This window comes from Tubulanus polymorphus, chromosome 10, assembly GCF_964204645.1.
Source record: "Tubulanus polymorphus chromosome 10, tnTubPoly1.2, whole genome shotgun sequence".
In the NCBI taxonomy this organism is placed as follows: Eukaryota; Metazoa; Nemertea; class Palaeonemertea; order Tubulaniformes; family Tubulanidae; genus Tubulanus; species Tubulanus polymorphus.
In genome coordinates this window covers 6,147,210-6,174,493 of record NC_134034.1, presented here as the reverse complement: position 1 = coordinate 6,174,493, position 27,284 = coordinate 6,147,210, and the positions used below count along the sequence as shown (strand labels likewise).

Genomic DNA, 27,284 nt, shown 5'->3' with positions numbered 1-27,284 from the left:
TGACAATAATTTAATAAATGTCGGTTAGACGTTGAATGACACTTATTAGCTGATATAGGGTAATCAATAATTGTATATTCCTTAACGATCCTAAAAACCCCGCTTGTCTTGAATAGACGGGAATTGACTGGGGACATAGGTTAATCTAATCTTTTTTTGGATTCACTTATCTTGATTAAATTTGCGATTAAATGAAAACTTATACCAATCACTGAGTAGACAAATCAATTTAACGAACCGTATAAGCTTATGGGTTCCTGAATATATGGATTAGAGCCTAGAAATCCAGTTCAAAGTTGGTGATGAACTAATTTTGACAGACCGGCGGGACCACTCCAGTTAGCCAGCCGGACCAATACTCTTCCCATCAGTTAAATTTTTTCTAATCCACCTTTTTCAGGGGATAGTCCAATAATAATGACGAGAAAAGCAGACATTTCAGCCCGGTATCTCAGACTGTGTTTACTTGTGTTCAGATAATTTTTTTCAAGAACTCTAATCCAAACAGTTCCGCCTATATACATGGTACTATAGAATAGAAGGAACAACCGTCAAATGTTTAAGATGGTAGTATGGGTACCGTATGGAACTATCAAATCCTACAAAATGAGTAGTTGGTTACGCAAGAGGGTGAATCTTATATTCGATTCGCTGTTGCACTGGGGAGCCATGAAGAAAACCAGCTACTGATATAATCACGTTCTCTTGACCGGGTGAGGGTACTCTAGTAGGGTTGGATGAGCTACGTAGATCCCATTTACTAGGATAATCTAGCATTCATCCCAGTAGGCTACGCATGAATTACAGAAGTCAATACTTGATAGTATACCCATCAGTGACATCTCGAACATTTTCGCGGACTAGGATAAACTGACGCCAGATTTGGCCAATAGTGCAAAAATGGAATAAGGTTGTTCGAATAATGTCGTGACCCTTCAATCTATCTTTGAAAATAAGAATCGCTGATTGGCCTGTCCTTGCTGCTTGTTACCATAGTAACATGCCAGAGCGAATAAAGGGTAAAAAACAATTCATAGGTTTTTCATTAACACCACCTATAAATTCTTGGAATTTCTACGATTTAACTGTCGCCTTTCTTTGGTTAGTTTCAGCAATCTAACGAAAATTTGTTCATAAGTGAGTGCCGCCCTCAATTATCGATTAATTTTGAATATCTAGAAATTATGTATATATATGTACACTTACACAAAAACAGAGAGAGGATATTTAATGAAACAACCCGTTCACTCTGACCGGTCGTTAAAAACAATTCGCGCTTTCCGATTGCTCCAGGCCTACTTACGTATATAGTATATTACTCTATTACATATCGACCAACTTGGCCCGATTATAGTGTGTATGATGTGGTGAACAAATCGATAATCCAATGTTAAGTTAGAATGAATTTAAGTTCCACCTGCGCCCTTGAAGGATATATAGTCCTCATGACATGTACGTAATATAATGTATAGCTCTATTTCAGAATCATGATAAATCACACAACTTTATTAATCATCATCAATGATCTCATGCCGTCTTATCTTAGCATCTTTCAGAGTTTGCCAGCAACAATTATTTTTCGAATGCCAGCTTATTTTTACATTCGACCAATCATTTTCATATTTTGTACAGTAACTTAGACAAACACCACGAAGTTTATTAACGTAATGTGGAAGCTTGAAGTGCTCCACATATACATGGACATTTTCTTTAGAAAGCTAGTACTTTATATTTGAATGCAGTTACAAGGACCAGTAACAATAGTAGGCCTAATCTGAAAATTGATTCAAGGTCGGTGGTTGCCGTGGAAACATATTTGTATAATCAATTGAATATATATGAATGTATATGTAGCGAAGCTACAATATTTTACGAAAAATGTGTGTTCAGCAGTTATCATGGGTCTATTACATGAACAATGAGAAGCCAAATAGTTTAAATCAAACAAAATATTGAATTTAGAAAAAATGAATGAAGGAACCAATCGATCAAAAGGGCAAACATCACATATTATATATCGAGACAGAGTAGAAAGAACGTACGGGTAACAGGTGGAAAAAGTAAATGACGGGATGTACATTCGCGCACAGCTGACGATATGATTCCCAACTGAAGATAATTCATGTTCTGAATTAATGCGACACAATCCGCTTCAGCTGCCACGTGTGCATTTTAATGTATATATGTAGTAATAAAATCCTACCCTCAGACCAGCTGTTTGGTGATGGCGAATTATTTGAATTTGAATAAAATTGGGTTTTGATTAGAAGCAGGTACACTAACTGCATTTATAAGTATGCCTTAGTTTTTATAATTCTCGTGAATTTGTATGGATTACTAGAATACACATAGCGAATATAGATGTGTATGTATATATATATATACATACATATCAAATAGAAACAGTAAAGGCCTACACGTAAATATACGAATATCAAAAGTATATTTTCTCTGATATTCAATAGGGAATCCCTGAGTTAAAAGACTTAAATTCGGTGACTCAACTAACTAAACTATGAGAAAACCACAACCTGCTTTATTGCTTGACAAATAGTTTTCATGTATTTATGTTTGTTTAGAAATTTGGACCTAAATAAAATCAGTATGCCTTATCAGGCATCAATTTCCCAATATAAATATAGTAGATTTGAGTTTAAAGTAATGTTAACTGATAAAAGGTGATACGGTAATTCAAACCGCACGTGTTAGATTCTCATTGTTCATTGGTCGATGTTGGGACGGAAGGCGCGTGCGGTCCCACGTGGCAGGGCACCTGTTACGTTCGACAGCCGTTCAATATAAAAGCCAGACCAGATCGACGGTGAATCACATTAACTCGTGGACAGCCAAGAACTAGCGACTAAGCTAGCTTTGAGAAAAACCTTGGAATATGAATTCGAACATCCGGATACTGAAGAAATTTTATATAAGTCGGACATGTGGGGCACCCATACGTAAATCCGATCAGGCATGCTATATCGGCCGGTGCCTACGGTTAAAAACTTCAGTTCATACAAAATATGAATGTTCGAACAGCTGCACGCTTATCGAATGAATTTTTGCAGTAAAAGAAGGCGACGACGGTTTCTGAGCGTTCCGAAGAGTCGATCGGTATGGCAAATTGTAAGTTCTCAATTATCTTTAATAGTTAAATCGTTAAAATCTCATGCAATCAGTCTCGTTGGTTATGTGAATGACCAAACGGCAGAGGTGATCAATAAGAAAATTATAAATCGTATTATATCCGCGTAATATGTCTTTTTGGTAGCCTACAAATGGTGATAAAACACATATAGCCTACATTTACAAACCCCGATGGAAATCGAGTCACATCGACCGATGCCTATGGCAATTTATTCTATCGCGTCTCTCAAACATACATTTGGCTACATAGATTCGAAAATGCATTTATTGTTGAGAACTGTTAAAACGACACCAGAGTCGGTTGAATAGATATAAGTAAATGTAGGCTCACATGTCAACTGGCGCAAAACCTTATCAAGTACGAGGTTCTTTGTGCGCGACACACGATCAACGCGCACACGCTCTGAATTGTTTCGAAACCATTTAGTCGTGTGCCACCGCGGACTGGGATCAAGGATTGTGTACATTTGGATTGGAAGGCACCGACCATAGAGTTGCATCTGTTAGTCATAGTGATTTAAAACATAAATATAATCCATGAACATCGTGTGTTGTTATTTGTAGATGGACACACGCGGTTCCAGCCATCTTAATCAACCGGTGGCCTCACTATATGATATCTGTACCATCACGCCAGCCCTTCGTGCAATGCTCCGGTCACGCAATGCTTTGTTCGTTCGGCTCGCGTTATCAACCAGAAAAAAGCTGCAAAGTGAGGCCAACCTTACAGACGTCAAGAGTTTCTGCCAAACGGATATGCCGATAAATTCATTATATACGCCATATTGGCTTGACAACGTGCATCACGGATTTTGATCTGTTTCTAATTTGCTTTGTTACCGTTCGCCGGTGTCTATGTGTCATTACTCAATTAAAATTAAACTTAATTAAATCAATTAAAATTATCGATTGCTTCACCTGTTCTCTTTGTATCGTGGCCATGAAATTGCACATAATGAAAGAAATCCACTATCAATTTGAATTTTTTTCTTCTCAGTCCTAGTACCAGTACGTAGATGGAGAGGCACATCATAATGAAAAAGGCACCCCGAAAGAACGCTTGTCGCAAAATATTAACCAATTTTTGGAAGTACGTTGGACAAGCATATTGATTTAAACTTTTTTTAGGACTATCAGTTTAATTTTGTTTCATTTTCCTGTGAAATATCAGGGCAACTTCCCTTGGACCTGCACCTGAATAGTGTAGGCTAAAAATACATCGTTCCTATTTTGAAAGATCACTATTGGACGGGCCGGTGTTTTAATTTCATAACTTTTGAAAATAAAAATTGAAATATTTTGAAGCCTTTTTAAAAAATTGAGCCTTTTTAAAAAATTGACCCAGCAGGGTCTATCTCATCATTATACAGTAAACTTCGCTCGAGTCGGATCTTTTGGGACCGTAAAAATGGGTCCGGCTTGGGTGATATCCGAGTTGGAGTTAATATGTAATTCATACATAGTGCCACAAAAATGCTGCACTTTACTTTTGGCGACCAGCACCGAGCTGAGACACCAGGTATCTTTTTTAGACTTATACATGCATAATATTCAATGTATCCTGGTAAAATATGCGCGCTGTGCATGTAATGTATACATGTACATGGAAATGGTGCCGAGTGGGAATTATAATGCACACCTGCTTTAAAGCATACGCCATCGATTTGTTTTAACACAATGATCGATATGTTCCAATACAAAAAGCGGGTGAACATATAAAACCACTATGAATGTACAATTCAGGATAGCGAAATTCTTCAATTGACGACTGTATATCGGTACCTAGTGAAATACGGTATACACGTAATGCGAAAACTACTATATAAAATATATAAACATCAAATAATTTTCAATAATATATATCTATATATATTTCGCATATATATTTTCATACAAATTGTATCGTAGCAACCAAGCTCTTTATTTTACTTACACAAAATCATGTTTACCTATTCAATTAACTATTCAATTATCATTAAATTATATCTAAATAACTAATAATTACAATGATTATAATCATGGGCAGTATAAAAACAATGTATCATTGAAGTTATTGTTACCTTGGAAGGAATAAGCTAAGCTAACAGTTTATTCCGCTAAGGTCGTTGACAATATTATGTACAGTTGAGGAAGCATCATTGGTCTCTGCAGCACAAGACATTAAAAACGTTGATATAAAACATTGAATTTACATAACTATGTCATAATAAACATGACATGAAAATTAAAATATTCATCATGTAATTAAAATATTCAGGTGTAGGGCCTTCCTGTGCACAAAGGATTTCATAATAATTATCTTTCTGATTGTACACATATGTTGTTTGTTTCACTCTGATAACAAGGATAACATTTTGTTAAAGGCACAGGGAACACATCAAAATGGGTAAAAACTTCTCTTTATAATCTCATAACTAGTTTTAAGATCATTTTTAGGGATCATTTCTATAGTATGTATCGCCAGGACGTCACGCTATAATGTGATTCCGACCTCAACTAGTTGTCTTTGATAAATGATTCATATGTTCTAGTTATAAAAAGGGTTAATAATATGGTATCCAAGCTTTTTGGGCTACCTTTTACTGGATAACTGTACTTATTGACTGGCAACAATTCCATACTCCCCATAAGTAATGGGCCCTACGAAGTAAAGTGCAACTGGAAAAGCTTTCCACCCTAAGCAGGGATTGAAACATTAATGCACAATTTCTGTGATTAAACAATTTCGTTTTAAAACTTATCATTTGAGCAATGGAAAAAATTGTTTCAACAAAGATGATCTATTTTACTGGGATAGATTCCTTCACTAGTGTTTGTTAAATACAATCAATTCATATTTCATTAATCTTGATTTCATTTACAATTAAATGACATCATCAGATATAACCAAATTAACTTGTGTCACTTTCACTGACCATGAACTCTAAAACGAACATTGAACTGACCAACTATAACTTTCATCTTTAGACTTTAACTCTTTGTTGGATAATAATTTGATTCACCTTAGAAACTAATCATTTTGAAAGTTAGTACACATAAAACCCGGATGCAGAGTTCGACACTTCAAGAAGTCAGAAAAGTTTTCAAGGCTAAGTAGATATCTAACGAAGGTTTGACTAAGAAAGTTTATCTAACAAAGTTGGCAGAAATTCCAAAGAGCCAGTACTATAATGTAAGTCACAGTATTGTTACATGTATCCACCAGTCACACATCAAGCCGATTCAATGCCCGACTCAAAATGTGTCCTAGATCTTCATATGGTTACTCGATGTGATGAAATTATATCAGTTCAAGTTCAATGATCTGCCAGTCTGTTCCAATGATTGGATGAACTGCCATGGAGTGGGATATACTCATAGTGTTAATTGCTCTATTTAATCACTCTTGATTTAAATCGGGCGATTCAATTTCAAATTTTCACACGTTAGGGTTACTTTCCGCTGTAAAAAATGGTAGCAATTCTTGCACCAATGGAAGTTACCTAAAAGTTACCTGGGCAGTTAGCCTGGAACGTGTCAAATTTGGAATGAGCCAAATCAGAGTGCGCATCCTGGACACATCAATCTATGGTAAATTCTAGGATATTTTCAAAACAATTAAAATGGATAATCTGTGAGCAACCCGTAAGATAAATACTAATCCGGTTTACTTGAATTTTAGGCAATATGGAAATTATATGAAATTTGAAAACTACATTTACATTAATCAGCTTGATGAGTAAGTGACCAGTTTATTACCATTGAATTCATACCACATACCACAATGTACGATTTAGAACGAACCTGTAACCAGTTTCTGTCCACACACACACACAGATTAAGTTCATTCAAAAATATAGAATGGACCTGGACCAGTCTTTTAGGTTGGTCCAAATTGGAACGGTCTAAAATAGAACAGACTTTTGGAATGGAATTTTCGCTAGTGAATGTTTGGTCCCATCCAAATTTAGACCATTCTAAACATCGTAGTTAACACGGCTTATGGCTAGAACAATCATCACTGTCACTGCTTACACTATCATATGAGTAAGTTAAGTACAATATGCAAATTTAAAATGTCAGTTATCAGCCTTGAAGAATTAATAACCAGGGCCGTACATAGCAAGGGGTGGGGGTAAGCCTTTTGCAAATATACATGTATTGATACATCCAATAAAAATTCAATGTAGAATCCTTCACTGACAAGAATCTTGTTAAAGGCCTATAAGAATCGTTATATTGGTTTTTTACTTAAGGAAACTACACTTTTTCGGATTTCTCTACCACTAAATATTCAAATGCTAGGTACGGCCCTGATAAAGAGTGAAAATATATGTACAGTCAAGCCCGCTTAAGCCAGATTGGGATATGTTGAGTTTATATCATTTGATAATTTCGTGACCTTTTGTTTCATTCAATATAGCCCATAAATATTTACATTTAAGTCGTATAAAAGCCACATTTTTTTAGGCGTGAAATGGGAAAGGAACAAAATGGAAAAGGAGCAAAATTGGGATAGGGGGCAAAACAGGAAGATACCAGTCACTGGCAATGCAAACATAATACATACATTCAATAGCTAACCTCTAAAGAGCATAACTGCTATTGGCATCAAAGTGTAAGTTGGCTATACAAATTCGTGAAGAAAAATTATGAACAATCAAGAAAAATTCAAGCAGAATTCAGTTGAGGATTACTTTGCAAAATAATGAATCACTAACAGAGCTGCTGCACCCGAGAAAGCAGAAGTGAATACAATTACTAGGCTATATTGAAGTAAATGTAGTCTTAAAAAGTCTCCTCTATGTGAGAGGTACATATTCTATAGATTTTTTCAATACATGGCTCATCCTTTTGATAATCACACATTGAGAATGACTGTAGTAACAATTGGTATATTCAATTGGGAAGCTTTTCTAAGTAATAAGAATTTCACAACAATTTACAAATATATATATTTTTCATCAGATCTTGCTTAACTGGGCTTGACTGAATACTGAAATTGTGTTAACTTAAACAGACATTGTGGCAACTGGACACAGGAAAGGATAGGATCGATTATACCACGGAAAACGAAAGAGTCCATGATTATCCATAAGAAACAGGGAGTTGTTCACTGATTACTAAGTATATAGAGATCACTGGTAACTTCTATACTATATACATTCGTGAACAAAAAGTCTTAAATCTTATAATCAGATAGTTCTGCTGACATCTGAGCACAGAAAAAATTGAGGTTCGACTATTCAAGTTCTGAAATATAGCAAGAATTAGGTTCGTATAGTTGATTGTTAAGAAATAAATAACATATTCCTCAGCATCCAGAAGAACAGATATCATAACATATATACACAAATAATATTATACAAACATAATGAAACAATAATAATAATTATCATACATAGAAATAATTAAATTAATCTCCAATAGGAGCAAATATTACATTTTCTGGGATTGAAAATTAATTCATATACGTACACATAATCTGGAGTCATCAATTCATATATATGTCAGGAGAAATTTATATTTGTCATGACTTTGCAGGGATAACCTAGAAAATTTACAGAAATTCCAGCCCGAAACCAAAAAAGGTAATTCCATATAGACTTTAATGAATATATCAATTCTTTAAAAACCTTGCATTGATGAAAGATTGAAAATCGCAGCATTTGTCCACCTTACTAAAACGCATATACGATCCAGTCAACATTCAAGAGAATTGATAAACACCGTATTGAGAAAATCTTTTTTTAAACAAACTACAGCCGCACTATGAACTCAAGACTTGAATGATGACTCAATTGACAGGACTGTTCTAAAGGAATGTCAAAACTTCTCTTATATCCGTTTATCTTTATTAGAATACATACATACATACACATTTATAATAATGATAATAATATTATAGCACCATAGTCTATGCCACTACTCCCTAGGACATTACTGACGACTTGTTTTGTCTTGTCACACTGGCAGTGGTACTCTGGCATAATGGATAATTTTTTTTCCAAATGTGCCATCACCATCTTAAATTTTCTCCAATATGGGGATTGTTTAGGTCCATTGGTGGTTCGTAACAAATTCCATCTGTTCAGTGACTGACTGCTCAGTGTCACCTACAACTTACATGACATTCAGTTTGTCCTTGAAACCTTTGATAATGGCTGTGACCTTCACACAAATTCTTTGAGCGGTTTTATAATGTCATCTGCAATATATAAGAAATGACTTCAGAAATTCAGAGTATGATAAAGTTTATTATACCCATCGTCTTTACACTACATAAAAACGTAGTCATGGGTTCTCAGCCTATGGCTGTTGGAAACTTTGTAATACGAGGGTACTCTCTCATTTCTCAATAAATACTAGACATTAAGTCGTAACCCGCCTAGTTTTTTCCTCATACAATAAAATCCCATTATACAAACTAGGGGTCCAGGGACACCACACCCACTTGGAAAGTGGTTTGAAATGCTCAACAAACAGAAAATTCCTACATTCAACAGGTAGGTACCCGCTTCTCAGGGCCACAGTGTTCACTTGCTTTATCATATCACTCTTGCAATGTCTATCGATTACTTATTCCCCTATCACTAGTGAAAAATAGACTTTCCATTGAAAATATTTGAATTAATCAAAATTGTGAAATATTCCGTGACCAAAGGTAATTGTTTAAGAATCTGTGACATTTTAATGATACAATTGCGTGGCTGTCCTGCATAATGCAGGGCAGTTGGCAGCTCTGTTTAAGTGATGTTTTGGAGGTTTTCTTCCAAGGCCAGTCAGGCATCTTGAATAGTTGACTCTTCAAAATAGATAGGGTTCATATGTGTCAGTTGAAAATAAACACTAACAATAAATCAATAGATTCCAAACACAAACATGGCCACTTTCTCAATTTTCAATGATAGAAATCGTGTGTGCATTTCAATTATTTCGGCTGTTAGGGGTTTAAGGCACAATATAAGTTGATGATGTGATATGGCGATGTTAATTAATGATAATTCCGCAGTGAAGCTAGTCACGTACGGTGCCGATTGAGTGTACAGCTGCCAAAAACACTGAAATGTGCATAGTTGCGTAACTATTTGCAGTGAATTGCAGACGAAACATGAAGCCTTAACGGCCGTTTTAAAAAAGAATTATACCAATCGCAATTGTAAAATAAAAATGAGATAGAACCTAAGTTAAAATTCTGACCATTTCTAAAATGTTATTACTAATTTTTAGTCAGTGCCGAACGTTTAGTTTTCCAACAATAATGAGGGGTGGTAGGTAGTCATGCAATTCAAGTCATCATTTATTACACGTTACTTCCGTGTTGTTGAAAATCTCGCGAGTCCTGGACCAAACCCCATTGAACAATGTGATCTGTGTGCTGGCCACAAATGCACACAGATCGCACTACACTACCCATTAAACACTCCAGTACCCACAGCTTTCGTATATCCATCCAAATATTTAGAGTGTCTTTCTTCCTGGATTGAAAGGTCCAGGTATCAGGCTGTTATCAATACCAGCTTGTACAGATTACTACTCAAGTGAATACTTCTTTGATACAGCGAGGATAGATGATGTAAGTAGTCCGTTTGAATGATAGGCGTCATTAGTGATCATTATTGGGAAAGCGATTCAAGTCACAGAAGGTCTTTTATCGATAGTTATTAAGCATTAAATTATCAATGACTTTGGACTCAATCTGTAATCAATCTAAATGAACGGATCCATCCTTATTTCATTGATGAACAAAAAAGGATTCACTGAGATTCGATCATGTCACCAAGCCAATGCTCTATCGCTAGACTATCAAGTCTGGTGAGTACCACAATCATAGCAACTCTGTATTGCAGTTGGTTTTGTTAGTAATTTGAGTTTTGAAATAGATGGACAGTACATTTACAGAATCTACTGGTTTGGAATTAATGTTATATTTCATAATTGAACATTACATTCGGAAACTGTTACTAGTCAAATCAGTCATTTTTTAAAGATTCGCCGTCTGGAAAAGGGCAAAGAAATAATAACAATTACTACATACAATAGGGATTTTTCTGATGGAGTCGAATAAAACCCCAAAAAATTTAATTCCATAATACCTCAAATGGCCAATGGAGTAGCAAAATAAAACAATCATATAATTAATTTGTTAATCAAATAGATTATTCTCTGGGCAAGTACTACACGCACACATCATGCATTCTCAAATATGGCGAAAGAGTTTAACATAACCCTTGGTATGGACTTAATTTACATAATCATTGCATAATTTGTAGACTCATGTCCATAGAACATCCACACCGATTTTATCTAACATTATCAAAAAGTCAGGGATGAGAACGCTGATGAAATCCGCAGTATTTTTCTTGAGCTACACTGGCCAGGGATTATGAAAAAAGCGGGACTTTTGATGACAATTTGTTAATTACTGAAATTGCAGCTAAACTGCAACATAGGCACTAAGCTCAAAGTGGGGGTAACCAGCATGATTTCCTGCACAGCCTTGTTTCAATTCTAGATGGCAGCGCGAACTGGTTATTTTTTCACAGTAGTTTATATCGGCAATAACAGATGGCAGCACAAAACGAAAGTTTTTGGGCGAAGTACCGTCGCATGCTAAAATACTCGTTTGAGCCGAAACATAATGCCAGACACAGCAAACCATCCACCTCTATCAATTTCTCAACAGATCTGGACAATTTGGAAAGCTTGTTTTTTAGAAATTAAAAGTGTTTTCCGAGCAATTAGAGCGATCTTGAAACCATGAACGACTATCATATTTTGGAAGGTAATGGCTATTTCCAATGTGGCACATCCTCATTCGATGATAATCAGCATCTCACGCATTATGGGTCGAGGCCTGAATTATTGCTGTTTAAATGCGCCGATAAATGCTCACTAAAATTCATCACAGTGTATATCTGAAGGCATTTGCCACGTACGCGCACAGCAACAGTAGTAGGCTTATAGGCCTAATACATTACTACTGTTGCTGCGTGCACGTGTCAGCAACTGATCGATAAAATACATACACATCGTAGTAGATACAAAATCTGTGTTGCAATGAATACGCATTGAAATGCAATACACGACAAGTTAAACAGGCGCTGAACGCCTTTTCAGTTCATCCGATTACCAATCGAGAGTGAGGCCATCATCACCCACCACCCCCACCCCCAACCCCAACCCTGTACTTTTATATCATTTTGGACTATTTTGAAAAATTATATTTTTCAATACTTAAATCTGTGGGAAACTGCGGATGGAATTCTCATCTCTGCACAGTGAAGCGAGGAGCATTTCATAATCATATTCAAAGATACAAAGGATGGCGTGCAACTGGAAAACTAAACTACATGTACGTGGACTACTAGTATAATGTGAAATCATGGATCTACCACCATACGAATATTATCATAACATATATACACATCTTGATCCAAAGAAGTAAAGAAAGAAATGTGCTTTTGTAATACTAAGACAAGTATTTTGATAAAGAGAAAGTGGCTCAACAGTGCTTAAAAAGTATGTACACACGGACATGGATTGACACCATATATATCAAACAATGAAGGTTCAAACACAAAAGAAATTCTAAGTATTTTTTTGGTTCACATCTTATGGATCTTTGCATTCATACTTTATGAAGCACACCTCAAAGCTGATGATATAATTGGAAAAAGTGTATTTCCCACCCTCCTTTCAGAAAAAAATTAACCTGCTAGCTAAGCAATAGACATGACGGTTTCTCTCACCGCCACTTTTCGGTTGTGTCATATGATGGTTTCTCGTCCACGATTTCCATTCATTTGAGAAGACGTACCGTGATAAACTCTTAGAATTGCCTCGCATACAAACTTGTACTGACTCTGAAAATAAAAGATGGCTGATTTAGACATTGATGTGAACTAGTTTAAACAAGAACTTAACTGTTAATGGAAATGTGCAAATTCAGAATCCTCATTAAAAATCGATTTGTAACAGTATGATCCTGAAAACCAGTTTGAACTATGAAATAAGTCACACTCATTCCACAACCGATTACCATTCCCTGAAAAGGTGTTGTTTTTTACATTTAAAATTGTTCAAATTGTTTGGAATTTCTGAAAGATAAAATGCGCATTGTTTATCGTTGCAATGGCATTCAAATGGCTTCCTATCACGTGGATGATGTATTTCAACTGATATGATGACATTTAATACTCACAGGATGTGCGCCAGGACTTTAGTCCCAAGTGGGCTTAAGATCAGTTATAAAGGACCAATGGTCCCGTGGCTCGCTAAACTGGTGTGAAGTAAGAAATTTGTCACGTAGGCTACTAGTACGCAAAAATTCATTTCATTGAAAATCAAAAAAGAAAAAATATATCAAAAAGGACATAATTTTGGTCAGTAATAACTGACTTTTTAACGAGAATGAAATCTTTTAAAAATTGATTATGGGAATTTTTGTCTCGACAAATTAATGTTTATTCTAATACATCCCTGGAATGACATATAAAACAACTAAAAGTATGAGTGACCAAGTTTATGCAAATTTGAGGCCAGTGACTGACGAAATAAAGTTTATCGACTGCCATGTTTTTTAATAATTCACGATAGGATTGCTTTTAGTATGCAGGCAAGCTTACATCTTCACTCAAGACAAATCGTTGTTATGCGCGATATACACCGTAGCGCGCGTTGACTGATACATACACGCAGTGAACGCGAGAGTATAAGGTGATATCGTATACGCGACTGTACATGACTGTTTTCAACGCGAACGAACGCTCATCACTATGCCGCGATTTACAAACTAATACAAATAATCAGGCTCCAAAACCGATCGTTAATGCAAACGTCAGTAAAATGACTTCAATTAATGATGATAAAACAATTATTCCAGACAATATCAGACTCATCTTAATTCGATGCTAACAGCTGATCAGTATCATCAGTGAATCAGCCGTGTGGCGAACACGGAAGTAAATTTCTGCAATTTGAAACCAGAATTTCATCAGATATCTTGATGCAACGTTACCTTATGCACGGGATTTCAAAACTAGATGAATCATTGAACACATCGCACACAATAAATCGTTATATCATATGCCTTGAGTATCAGTATTCGCACTAGAAATGATGAATATGAACCTCTTCAAATTGTGCCACCATTTTTTCCTGCTGATCCACCTAATTTACATATTCAACCAATGCTATGATGTCATGATGGAGTTCAAACGGTCAACACAAATTATATAACCGAGATTTTGGGGGTTTCGTCTTTGAAAGCCCAAAGTTCTTACGACGCAAATAGCATCGAATTTTCACATGTGTTATTTTGGACAGTTAAGGATGCTGCATAAAAAACGCGCTCAAATAAATCAAATGTTTGACACATTTTGGTTAATTTCTCAAAAAATATGAAACCCAAGGCTTTCAACTTTTCGCACCATTAAGAAAATAAATTACGAAATATATTTTTACTTAATCCGTTCAATTCGCCCATTAGTAGTGAAATTACAGGCTACTGAAATTACGTTTGTGTGTGCTAAAAATAGCTCTGAGCGTAGTGTATTAAGCATACGAATGATTATCGGTCGGCCAGACCGTTGACATAGGCTCGCTAAAGCGAGCCAATAAAACTAATTGGTTAGCTTTGAGTTCTCATTTCTTTCTCAAAGAATTATTAGCGATGTGGCTAGCGACAATTACCGCTAGGCCTATTGCTGACGAATCAATGCATGAACAATCAGATCATAGTTTTCTCCAATGTTAATTAAGACAGCTTCACATCAGACTTCGACAGAATTGCCAAATGGGAGCTTCTAATACTTTGATTCAAGGGCATGCACTGGATATGTGAAAGCTAAGACATCAAACTCCAAATGCTGAAGAATCAAACAATGCGGATACTCGATCACCTAAAGATTATATGGAATAATGAATAATTGCCAGTACATCATAAACCTTGATTATCTATGTTTATCCTTACATGTATCATGTCAAGCCCCATGGTTGTTACTTTCATTCCAACCGATTTTCAACTAATCAAAACTTACAGCTGTTTGTATAAGCATTGCTCGTTGATCTCTCATTTGTCTTACAATATCAAGCGGATATACAGGCTGGTTGGCTTCTATAAGGCAAAGTGCTGTTTCCATAGTAATAAGCACTCCAGTGCGTCCAATACCCGCACTGTAAAATAATCCAAGACACTTTTTTCATCAGATTGTTTGATTTGAGCGACAAGAGACCAAAAATCACCATGACTTTTCATTCATAGAGTCACTTATTCTCAAATGTTTTGAATGATTAATAGTGTAAAGTTTGAAATTTCAGACCTGTTTGTTCAGGGATTACCTGTACTTCTCTTTTTTATACCTACCTGCAATGAACAATTGTTGGTTCATGCATTCCAGTTCTATTTTTACGCACACGCTGAACAAAATCTAAGAAGTCAGATGACTCATCTGGTACACCATGATCGGGCCAAGCAATATATTGCATTTGCTTAATATGGCGTTCTTCACTTGACTGCAGAAACAAAAAAAATATGCATTAAGGGGGGTATTCTCAGAATAGATTGTTTGTGCTGCTCATTAAGTATCGTTCGATACTAATGACACTACCATAATTGAAAGGTAACTAACAATTTTTGTTCAAATTGTTGCCCTGAATGATAGGTATAACAATAGATATGGTGAAGCCATGAAGGGACCAGCGAGAGGCATAGTTAAGTGTATACTATATGTAGTTAAGCATTTAAGTGTATACAATAGAGGCTATTATTTGTATGCAGTTTTCCCTTCATTGTAAAATCTGCTCTGTAAGATTCCCTGAAGTTACCCTGAAAACAGCACCGGATAAGATCATAACACCAGAAATGGTGCAGAGGGCTCTTTTATTTTCGACCTTGACCCACAGATAATTGCAACCAAGTGCACCTTGATCCATAAATAACTGTAGGACTAGGCGCGATTCATAGAAAAATGGGCTCCACTCCTAAAGGCATCCCTTAAGGACGAAACCCAAAAACGCCTCTTAATCAATTTTGGTCTTGGTCCACATATTGTTGGTAGCAAGTTTCATCTTGATCCATTAATAACTGTAGGACTATTAGTGATCTACATAAATATGGACCCCAGTGCTTAGGGGACCTGGGGAGCAAATGAAAAATAGAGTTCCCAGGACACCATGAACACTTCGGAAGTGGTTTGAAATGCAAATAAATTGCCCATGGGCAAAGTGTGGTTTACCTTGAAAACTAGAGGTTGTTGGGAGAAAGGGCATTGCTTAAAAAATCTTTTTAATTCGTGACTTCAAAGTTCTAGAAGTTTATATTGTATTCTAACTTTCTTTAAGAATTATTTTGTAGTCAAATAAGATCAAAGATAAACATTTGTTTATGGTCTATGTCCAAAATTTCGTAGGGTACAGGTAGGCGCGGCATTGGAAACTATTTTATATTTTCAAAGAAATATTTTTCACAATATGAAGAAATATTCAAATAAAATTCAGATGATGTCACATATCAGAGGGTGGCTGAATATTGAGTCTAGGAAACGAAACCTTTTCCAATGTATGGCCGCGGAAGCTAAAACCGGGGCGTAGTATTAGATCGTTTTAAATCCTAGAATTTCCCACTTCAATATTCAGACCTCGACCTATATCTCTAGTTTGCTGCTTAGTATTTTCAATTCACAAGAAATTACAATTTATTACAAATTCTATCAAACAGAAAACACAGCGCTCATCTGCTACGACGATTATTCAGCTTATCATACCAAACGTGCACGCGCCAAGCAGGGTTACAGCATCACCATATAGAAGTCTGTATGAGCGTGTGTTAGTGTGCACAACAGTCTAATGTTAGCACTCCCGCGCACGTGGAGGCCTTGTATAGTGAACGTTCACTTCAATCTCAATCCACACATTCACCGGGTATTAAAATGAAACAATACCTATGGCGATATGTGAAATAATTGTATTCTCACCAGCAATGAGCATTTAAAATTCGCACATATACGGCACCTAGTCCAATGAAACGTTCGCCATTAATGGCTTTCCCATAATTATTTTAGTAGTGCCGGATTCCCCGTATATCCCAAAAACAGCCAATCACATTCGCTCGTAGAGACGACGCCCCCAATCGAGGTCATTGCAATTTTATACGCAAGAGCTAAGAATTTTCCCCCCAAAAACAGTTTTTCGTCGAATTTAAACAAAGTTGACCATGTCATCGACGGAGGTTCGTCATGTCTTCAATCGCATCGATTATACGTCTTTAAACCAATGAAAAAAATGCTCACATAAAAAAAACGTACAGCGATTTTACATGAATTGGCTCAATGCCAACCTCATACTGCTGACAAAAGTAAACCAAATATTCGGGTAATCTTAATTTTAAATGCCCCCTGGTGAACATATGCAGAAACCGATGAAACTTTGAAACCCATCGCAATCACAGAACATGTCACAAGCTTCAATTTAGCAAATGATTGTGGTAAAAAATGCCTAGGTACCAATATGATATGCAAATATGGGCCTGCCAAGCAAGCCTATGTACACACACAAAATCTACCAACTACAAATATTGTTTTTGAGTTGAGGCATATATACGCAGTTCCACTCACCTCCATACTGATGAGCGTAAATTCTCTAAATGCAAATGATGACGATACTTGTTCTTTGAGGCAGGTAAGTTGTAATGTGCCAAAATCGGCAGTTTCGTATAAATCTGGCCAGTACTGATGACATTTCACTCGACCTCGTTCAACCTTCGTCGTTAGCATAACGACTAAACGTGATTGTTGTTCCCATACCATCTAAAAATAGCACAAACTACACAATCAAAATCTCCCTTCTACAGTGTAATTGTCCACTAATTTACTAAATCAAAATATACTTATATCATATTTATTATGATAAATGATCATTGTAACCAATAACTGAACCTATAATTCAAGGATTTTTGTCAGATAAAGCATTAAAAATATACAAATATAGCTGCAAAGCAGCGATAACGGGTTTTCTGCACATTCTTAGAATCCTGTTCAACGGTGGATTTCAACAAAGCATTTGATAAGGCTCAACATCAGCCATTACTAAACAGGCTATTAGGAAACAGTATCAATGATAGGTCGCCCAAATGGCTCAGCAGTTATCTCTGAACGGAAACTTGTAACCGAAATCAACGGAACGCCTCATCTTGGAATGAGACGGTTTAACTAGTGGAGTCACGCAAGGTAGTATCCTAAGTCGTCTTCTGTTTAATGTCCTGACAAATGACATACACAGTAATCCAAAATATACCAGACCGAGTAAATTTCCAAAACGACCTTAACACACTGTTCGACCAAAAAACTTAATGTTCCGACAAAACCACGGGTGACAAAACCAAAATTATGAATTGTTGCGGGTGACAAAACCAAAATATTGAATTGTCACGGGCGACAAAACAAAAATATTGAATTGTCGCGGGCGATAAAACCAAAATAATGAATTGTCGCGGGCGATAAAACCACAATAATGAATTGTCGCGGGCGTTAAAACCAAAATATTGAATTGTCACCGGCGATAAAACCAAAATAATGAATTGTCACGGACGACAAAACAAACTAGGGGTCCAGGGACACCATGCTCACTTGGGAAGTGGTTTCAAATGCTCAACAATCTAACAATTTCAATACATAACGCCCTCTAGTGACCATATACAAAAACCAATGACCTTGAAACCCACCACAATCATAGAACATGTGAGCAGCTATGATTTTGTAATTGATTGTGAAAATATACCTCGTTACCAATTTAATATGGAAATACTAAGTTATTCTACTATTCAACGCCCCCTGGTGACCATATGCAAAACCCAATGACCTTAAAACTCACCACAATCGTAGTACATGTCATGAAATACAACTTTGCAATTGATCGTAGTAACAAAATATGCCTAGGTACCAATCTAATAAGGAAATACTAAGCCATTCTACTATTCAGTGCCCCCTGGTGACTATATGGAATAACTAATGTCCTTAAAAACTCACCACAATCATAGACGATGTCATGAACTACAACTTTGCAATGGATCATGGTAACAAACTATGCCTAGGTACCAATCTAATAAAGAAAAACTAAGCTTTTCTACTATTCAACGCCCCCTGGTGACTATATGGAATAACTAATGTCCTTAAAAACTCACCACAATCATAGACGATGTCATGAACTACAACTTTGCAATTGATCATGGTAACAAAATATGCCTTGGTACAAATATAATATAGCGATACTAAGTTATTGTATTATTCAACGCCCCCTGATGGCCACATACAAAAACCAATGACCTTGAAACTCACCAAAATCATAGAACACGTTATGGGCTACAACTTTCCAATTGAATATAGTAACACAATATGCTTAGGTATCAATTTAATGTGGAAAAACTTTTTCCCACCTACGAATGAGTACTGATGACACCAAGATGGCCGCCAATTGCATCATAATTGGCTGATCAAAATACCTGTCCCAGGTATAAAACATCCCTCTCTAAAGAATACCCATCAGCAATTGCAATGAGAAATGGCAAACCAGTAGGAAGCTACAGGACCTAGAATTTTGGCCAAAATTGACATTTTTGGGCACTAAAAAGGTCATAGGACGGCCATCTTGAGTCAGATCGACCCAATTTTCTTATGCTGATGGGCCTTTGGTAGATTCAAATATAAACGAAAGATCAAGGTAATTGATCAGAGCGTCTTCAAAATTTCCCACGAAAACTTCGAAAATGTTTAAAAAGTGCTGATTTTGGCAAACAACAATGGCTGCCAGTCGACCATCTTGAATCTGACAGGGCCAGTTTTTGGGCTGACGATGTGTCTAGGGTAGATACATGTATAAACCAAATATCAAGACATTACCTTGAAGCGTCTTCAAAACTTCCGGAAATAACTGGATTCCGTCTATGGACGGACGGACGAAAAGTGAACGCAAAAAAAAAATTGTCCCGGGCGACAAAAACAAAATATAAAACCAAAAAAATGAATTGTTGCGGGCGACAAAACTAAAAAGAAGGATTGTCGCGGGCGACAAAACCAAAATAATGAATTGTCGCTGGCGATAAAACCGAAGTAATGAATTGTCGTGGCGATAAAACCAAAATATTGAATTTTTCGCGGGCGACAAAACCAAAATATTGAATTGTCGCGGGCGACAAAACCAAACTAATGAATTGTTGCAAGCGTTAAACCCAAAATAATGAATTGTCGCGGGCGATAAAACCAAAATTTGAATTGTCGCGTGTGACAAAACCAAAATAATGAATTGTCGTGGGCGACAAAATCAAAATCATTGTTTTCTGGCGTTATTTTAGTTTTGTCGTAATGTCACCCTCATTTGCATATTCGTGTTTTTTATCTTATCAGCCACCATACTAAAGCCTTAAGGTCGCGTAAAACTCGATAAACACTTCAAGCGACACAGCGAACGCTTACTCCGAATGTCAAGTGTGAGTCCAGCATACGGATAGGAGTGTGTAATATACTTGTATTTAGTAAATACCTTGTGGATTTGACAATGATCGGTATGTACTGTAGGAAATATAGAGTATTGATGGTAATGATATAGAGGTTGAAGCCCGCGGCCGAATAAAGTAATATATTTTTTTATTTTGATACCTCGTCGACATAACAGCTTTTCTCCGCTATATCTCTTCGGCATGTTCAGTTTAGGCCTACGACTCCCCGGTACACTTATGATTTATCTTAGTAAATACACGGTTAATTTGGTAAAGGAAAATAGGTATTGCTAAACTAACTGCTTGACGCCCGCAGCCAAATCACTGGTAGTTATAAATTAATTTGTACTCGACGTATCGGCCCCACTCCGCGCGGATGCGCCACCGCGCGGGATTTACGCGAAGCAGCAAACACAAACATGGCCACTCTCTCAATTTTCAATGATAGAAATCGTGTGTGCATTTCAATTATTTCGGCTGTTAGGGTTTTAAGGCACAATATAAGTTGATGATGTGATATTGCGATGTTATTTAATGATAATTCCGCAGTGAAGCTAGTCACGAACAGTGCCGATTGAGTGTACAGCTGCCAAAAACACTGAAATGTGCGTAGTTGCGTAACTATTTGCAGTGAATTGCAGACGAAACATGAAGCCTTAACGGCCGTTTAAAAAAAAATTATACCAATCGCAATTGTAAAATAAAAATGAGATAGAACCTAAGTTAAAATTTTGGCCATTTCTAAAATGTTATTACTAATTTTTAGTCAGTGCCGAACGTTTAGTTTTCCAACAATAATGAGGGGTGGTAGGTAGTCATGCAATTCAAGTCATCATTTATTACACGTTACTTCCGTGTTGTTGAAAATCTCGCGAGTCCTGGACCAAACCCCAATTTGAACAATGTGATCTGTGTGCTGGCCACAAATGCACACAGATCACACTACACTACCCATTACACACTCCAGTACCCACAGCTTTCATATATCCATCCAAATATTAAGAGTGTCTTTCTTCCTGGATTTGATTCTCATGATGAGGAGAAATTCGCAGCTGATCCCCGGAACGACGATGTAGTAACACACGTCGATTTGTCGATGTCAACGGCTCGACAGTGCTTTTAAAATCTTAAGAAGTAAATTTCCAGTGTATCGGTAATATGATTTGATGAGGAAAATGGGCTATTGTTAAAATCACTGTTTGAAGACCGCGACTGAATGTGAAGTCTGCGGCAATAAATTAGTTCATTTATACTTGAATTGATAATCGAAGTGACAGTCGGCCTGCGGGTTGATTTCGGGATGACGACTCGAAAAACATGTCGCCCCATTGAATGGGGCTAAATTTTCGATGTTTACGGCCCGACAGCGCTTTTGTAACGATGATTCGTTTAAAAACACGCGGGCTATTTGTAGATCTCAGTGAGCTGAACGATATTATATGGATTGTATATGAAACAGCGGTAAGGTAACAAAGCCTATGTTCTTTTGGTAAAAATAGTGAGGAAGAAAATAATAATAATAATAATCACGCGGATATCAATAGGGTTTTCTGTGAAATAACAGAAAACCCTAATAATATCAACAGTTTCTCAGAGACCCAAATCTCAGAATGCAGGAATAAATTGAGCAATGCTACACATTGCTTGAGTGTCAGTTGATAGAGAAAATGTACAGAACTCTTTTAAGCTAAGCTAATGTCACCTTGTGAAGTGATGGCTTTACTGCAGGGATTGATCTACCTTAATATTAGTTGTGGAAAAATAGACGGGGCACACAGTAAAACTGAAGTACTTTAAAAACATAAACGGTCCTAAGGCTAAAATGAAATGATTCCTTGTTTCTCATAAGCGGCCAGGTCATTTTTATTAGCTGCAATAAAATTAGTTATCACTTCACTCTCAAAACTGCCAGGTTGAGGGTGATAAAGGGTAACTGACACTCTTTTTATTTCAAAATATGATGTATTCTATTGATCTATACACTCATCCATTCAAAAATGTTCAGTTTACGCACAATTTGTGATTTTGTAACATGATTTTTGACCTCATTTTGTTGTTTACATCACTTACTGTTCAGCGTCGGCTAAATCAGCAGGTGCGCGCTGCAATGTCATTAAAGGGACAGCTGAGAAATAGCATTTATAGTAATGCGTTGAACTTTAAGGAACTGCGTGTACCTTCTGTTATATCTCAATGTCAGATTGTTTTACAACTTTGAAACTGGCCAGGGAGGTAGAAGGATCTATTGTCTATTGCATAAACCTATTTCAAAGAATCAATGAGTAATTTGAATAGACTAAATCGATCAAATTGAAGATGCAGATTTTAATCCGCTGCTATGAAGCTATTAAAGTACACTATGCTTAGCTCTCAGCACTGTTACTGCTGTTCCATAGTTCACCTATAGTTCAGCACCACAAGCATACTATACAGTGTCTTATAAGCACTAACAGAGTTCGATCTCACTAAAGAATAAATAAATTCATATTTTTCATAGTCATTTAAGACTAAGTAGTTTGAAAACTAACACTTCAAAACTCTACAGAAACTTTTGATATGTAGACTTTCAAAATCAAGAGGCATTTCATCTGAATTCGAATGCCAAATAGGTATAAAATTAAGTCAAATTGCTCTTGTAGCTTATTTCCTATTCATTGCTATAGACATCATTTCCGAGCTGTCACTTCAGTGACGTAGTTATATTAATAGACACAGTTCCACGTGTTCAGCAGAAGCAATGTATTAAAACACTGTATGTACACTGGACAGGTGCGCGAACATCTAAATCATCAATTCTGACTAGATTGAAAAGATTTTTCCAATTATGAAATCACCTAGCCTTAATGTATACCATTATCTATTGTTTAGTGTAAAAAGTAGAAAATCTTTTAAAAAGTGTCACTTACCCTTTTAAAAAAAAAAATTTCGGATCTGTTATGGATAGCTTGATCATGATTCTTAAACATGAGGCCCATGGGCCTCGAAGCTTCGCTTATGATGTTATGCTTTGATAACCTTTGTATAACCAGGTGACATAACCATTATCGGGAAAATTCTTTTCGCACTATTTTTAAAGAACAGTAACCAAATGTTTCAAAACAGTAATCTTTATCCGTATAGGAGTAACATTTTAACGAGACGTCACCAATTTTTACCAGCATGTGTTTATCTTTCCTTGTAGAAGGGCACACACAGTAAAGACTTAATCATTTCGACCCAGACAGCAAACATACGTGAAAAATCAAGATCATTGATAAAAGCATCTAAAATTTTCCTCCAAAACTTCAAAAAAGCGCATATTTTGACGAACAACCAGAGATCCACGGATCTTTATATCTCTGGCGCAGTTAGTTGAATGAAAAAATGTGGGACCATTGAGATGTTGGACTAATGAGATGTGGGACCAATGTGATGTGGAATAAATTGTGGGGCTAATGAGTATCATCAGTACTCTACGTTATAAATAATTGCTTACTTCGTAAGATAAACGCTAAACCTAAAGAAAATCTAACAGTGATCATATAACTATAAGCAAACGGGAAGTCCGACTTCTCAAAAATCCGCTAGGCACTGCTAGTAATCTTGTGTTTTGTTCAGCGCCCTCACCAGTGGCGATATACAATAGATGTCGTAGACTGGTTACCGTCTCTATTCTTAATTAAGCATTTTTCATTGATTTGTTAAAGTTTTGATACTAAATCTTGAAAAACGGTAATGTCCAATGCTCGCAGTGATTAATATAATCGAAAATATTTCCAAGAATCTATTGTTTATCGCCACCAGTAGGGCGCTTATCAATTTCGAAGATAGCAAAGGCAAATGTATAGTGACGTCACAGAGTTGGCCTTCCATTTCGCTTATAGTTCTATGCAGCGATCTAGTAATGTCGATCAGCGCGGCGCCGGGTCGTGCTGATTCGATTGTGAGCGCGTCGACGATGTAGCGTATCAATTGAATCACCAATTTTTGCATAATAAGATAGTTGTGGGAATATGACGACAATCATTTAAAATAAACATATAATAAAACTGTCAAATGACTTTGAAATGAGAAAGTAAATCCTACAAAATGGCACATGAATATTCCAGCAGATTAAAAGACCGGTTTGTCTGTGTCGTATAATTGAATATTCCCTTACATTGTTTGGCTGCGGGAGATCAGCTAACTGCAGGGAGCATTTACTTTACATCAATTTATTGATGTACAACGGCCTTCCAGACGCTTTATGAAACAAAATGCTCCTTGAAATTTTTTTTAAAATCGCCACAAATTTGTCGATTTCTCTTAAAATGAACACAACATTCAAAATTCCACTTCCAACAGATTTTAGCCACATGATCAAGCTACATTTTGCACATAAATATGGTGGATTGCATGACTTCGTGTTAAAGTTACAACCTCATTCGGAAGCAAAAATTAGATTTTTAGATCCATTTTACAACATCTCGCGCGAGATAAAAATAGCTGTTAGTCGGCCATCTTGAATCTGACCAACCAGTTTTTGGGCTGAAGATGTGTTTGCAGTAGATACAAGCATAAACCAAATATCAAGACAATGCATTGAAGCATCTTCAAAACTTCCCAAAATAACTGGATTCCGTCTATGAACGGATGAAAAGTGAACGCAATAGCCTGCTGGGACCAAAGTCACAAGTGGGCAAAAAGCAGAGCACAAATTTCACAAAATCTGGTTGATGACATACCTGCCAGAAATCAGCAGTGGTGTTTGGAAGTGGCCCCTGGGCAGCTATATATCTATTTACAATTGCCGATTTTGGAATCTCCATCTGTAAAATATGAGGAACTATCAAATTCAGTGCTTAGGTATTAACCAGTGGTCAAATCATGATTATCAATTCTTGTTATACATACATTTACATAGTTAGCATTAATATAATCACCAGAACTAGCAGACTTTAATTGCACCCGAGTTTGGTCATCTAAAAAGAGAACAGTTGGAAGATATAAGACCGTGGTAAATGTCACATTTGTCTCCCGGGATATATACAAAATCTACATGGTAAAAAGGAAAACAATTCAGCTAAAACAGGAGTCAGAATGATATTCAATCGAACCATCTAACTGGCAGTTTCCAATAAGCTTGCCTTCTAACTAGTTAAGTGGGTCGTAACCACAGGCAGTATCTGTCTTAAATTTTCCATCAGTATAATTCTGCTAACAAGAACATGGTTGTTGTATTGGATGATGACCATCGGTAGAGCTGGACATCATACTCATCCCACTGACAAATCCCCTTGAAATTGCAGGCGTGGATACAGGATATCAACAAATTCTAGCTTTTTCCCCAGAACTTGGACCCTAAATCTGCATCGTTTGAGTTCATTTGCAATAAAGATCTCTTGCTTCACCATTCAGTAAGCGCTAACTTACTATATACATTGACACACTTAATCCTTTTAACAATTCAACACACCCTGGTGAACAAATACAGTAATAACCTCACCACAACAATCATGTACAATCATGAACTAGTATTTTGCAATTCATCGTGTTAACAAAATATGCATAGCAACCAATATACAGAAAATACCATGTTATTCTGCTATTCAACTCCCCCAGGTGAACAGAAATAAATGACCTTGAAACTTGCCATAATCAGAGAGCATGCCATTAGCTTCAATTACACTCACACTATTCCATTTAGTGTGCATTTGAGTTCACACATGGTTAAGATTTTCAGCATGTATGTACTCATTCTGAATGTAGATACTTACATGGCGAGATATCTCTATAACGATTTTTTGGAATATTTTCTGGAAGTCTTGCATCTTGCATTGTAAAATCAGGTTTTTTCCTGTACAGTTGCTGAAAATATGAAATATTTTATAGAATTTTCCAAAGAATTGCAGGGTTATTGATGTACGGTCTTGACTACGTAGCTCGAAAATTAACTTGATGGACAATGATTATCACAATGGTTAACTGTAGAGCTGGAGAGTACTCCCAATGGGGAAACAACTCAGTGATGTTATCTATTGACCAACACAGCACTATACTTTTAGCATAATATATTGTAAAAGCGATTTATAATTCCAATATTCATTGTATAAACCGGAACTGACAGCTCACATGGGCATTGTAGTACCAAAGCTGCCACTGTCAAAGTGTTTATCAATCAGCTGTGTGAGCTGCAGACCAAGCTTATGGTATCAAACGCTTATGTCCCAATTATTGGTTGTCAAAGCATACACACAACTGCAGGAACAGAGGCCAAATGAATGATTTTGATTCAGGGAGAACTTACATCAAACTGGCCTAAGGCTGCACCATTCTCTAAAGCCTCCTGTAAGAGCATTAGTGACCCAGATAACATATCACCCTGTGGTACAGTACTGGATATATGATGAGTATCTGGTATGTACTGAAAATCAGGCTCCTCACTTGGGTCTTCACCATAGTACACTGCAAATACATGTACAATGAAATTTTAAAATTAAGACACAATTTAAACCATGTGAACATTGAAATTATATTAGCACATGGGTGTGTAAAGACCAAAAAAGAAATGGTTGGCCCAAGCTTAAAAAAAACCTAAAGCTAAATTTCTTACAATCTTATTATGGGAGCTCAGTGGGCTCAATTCTGATTCAGATAGTGAAAGAAATGAATCTTCTTGCAGCAATACTAATCTATATGTATTATTAATATG

At 36.4% G+C, this 27,284-nt stretch overlaps 1 protein-coding gene across 6 annotated transcripts in view; it reads right to left on the bottom strand.

Moving 5' to 3' along the window:
- Window positions 1-5,014: 5,014 nt before the first annotated feature.
- Window positions 5,015-27,284, bottom strand: part of LOC141911956 (tyrosine-protein phosphatase non-receptor type 4-like) — a 102,905-nt gene continuing 80,635 nt past the window's right edge. For 4 of the 6 annotated variants that reach the window (XM_074803080.1, XM_074803084.1, XM_074803082.1 and 1 more), the window contains 9 exons: window positions 26,880-27,037; window positions 26,350-26,440; window positions 25,487-25,554; window positions 25,318-25,401; window positions 17,739-17,930; window positions 15,491-15,639; window positions 15,165-15,300; window positions 12,839-12,989; window positions 5,015-9,331 (listed from right to left, as the gene is read on the bottom strand). In XM_074803080.1, coding sequence (XP_074659181.1) covers window positions 12,894-12,989; window positions 15,165-15,300; window positions 15,491-15,639; window positions 17,739-17,930; window positions 25,318-25,401; window positions 25,487-25,554; window positions 26,350-26,440; window positions 26,880-27,037 — 974 coding nt within the window. In that variant the 3' untranslated portion in view covers window positions 5,015-9,331; window positions 12,839-12,893. The remainder of the gene's footprint in view (window positions 9,332-12,838; window positions 12,990-15,164; window positions 15,301-15,490; window positions 15,640-17,738; window positions 17,931-25,317; window positions 25,402-25,486; window positions 25,555-26,349; window positions 26,441-26,879; window positions 27,038-27,284) is intronic. The other 2 variants (XM_074803081.1, XM_074803083.1) reach the window with 2 other exon arrangements.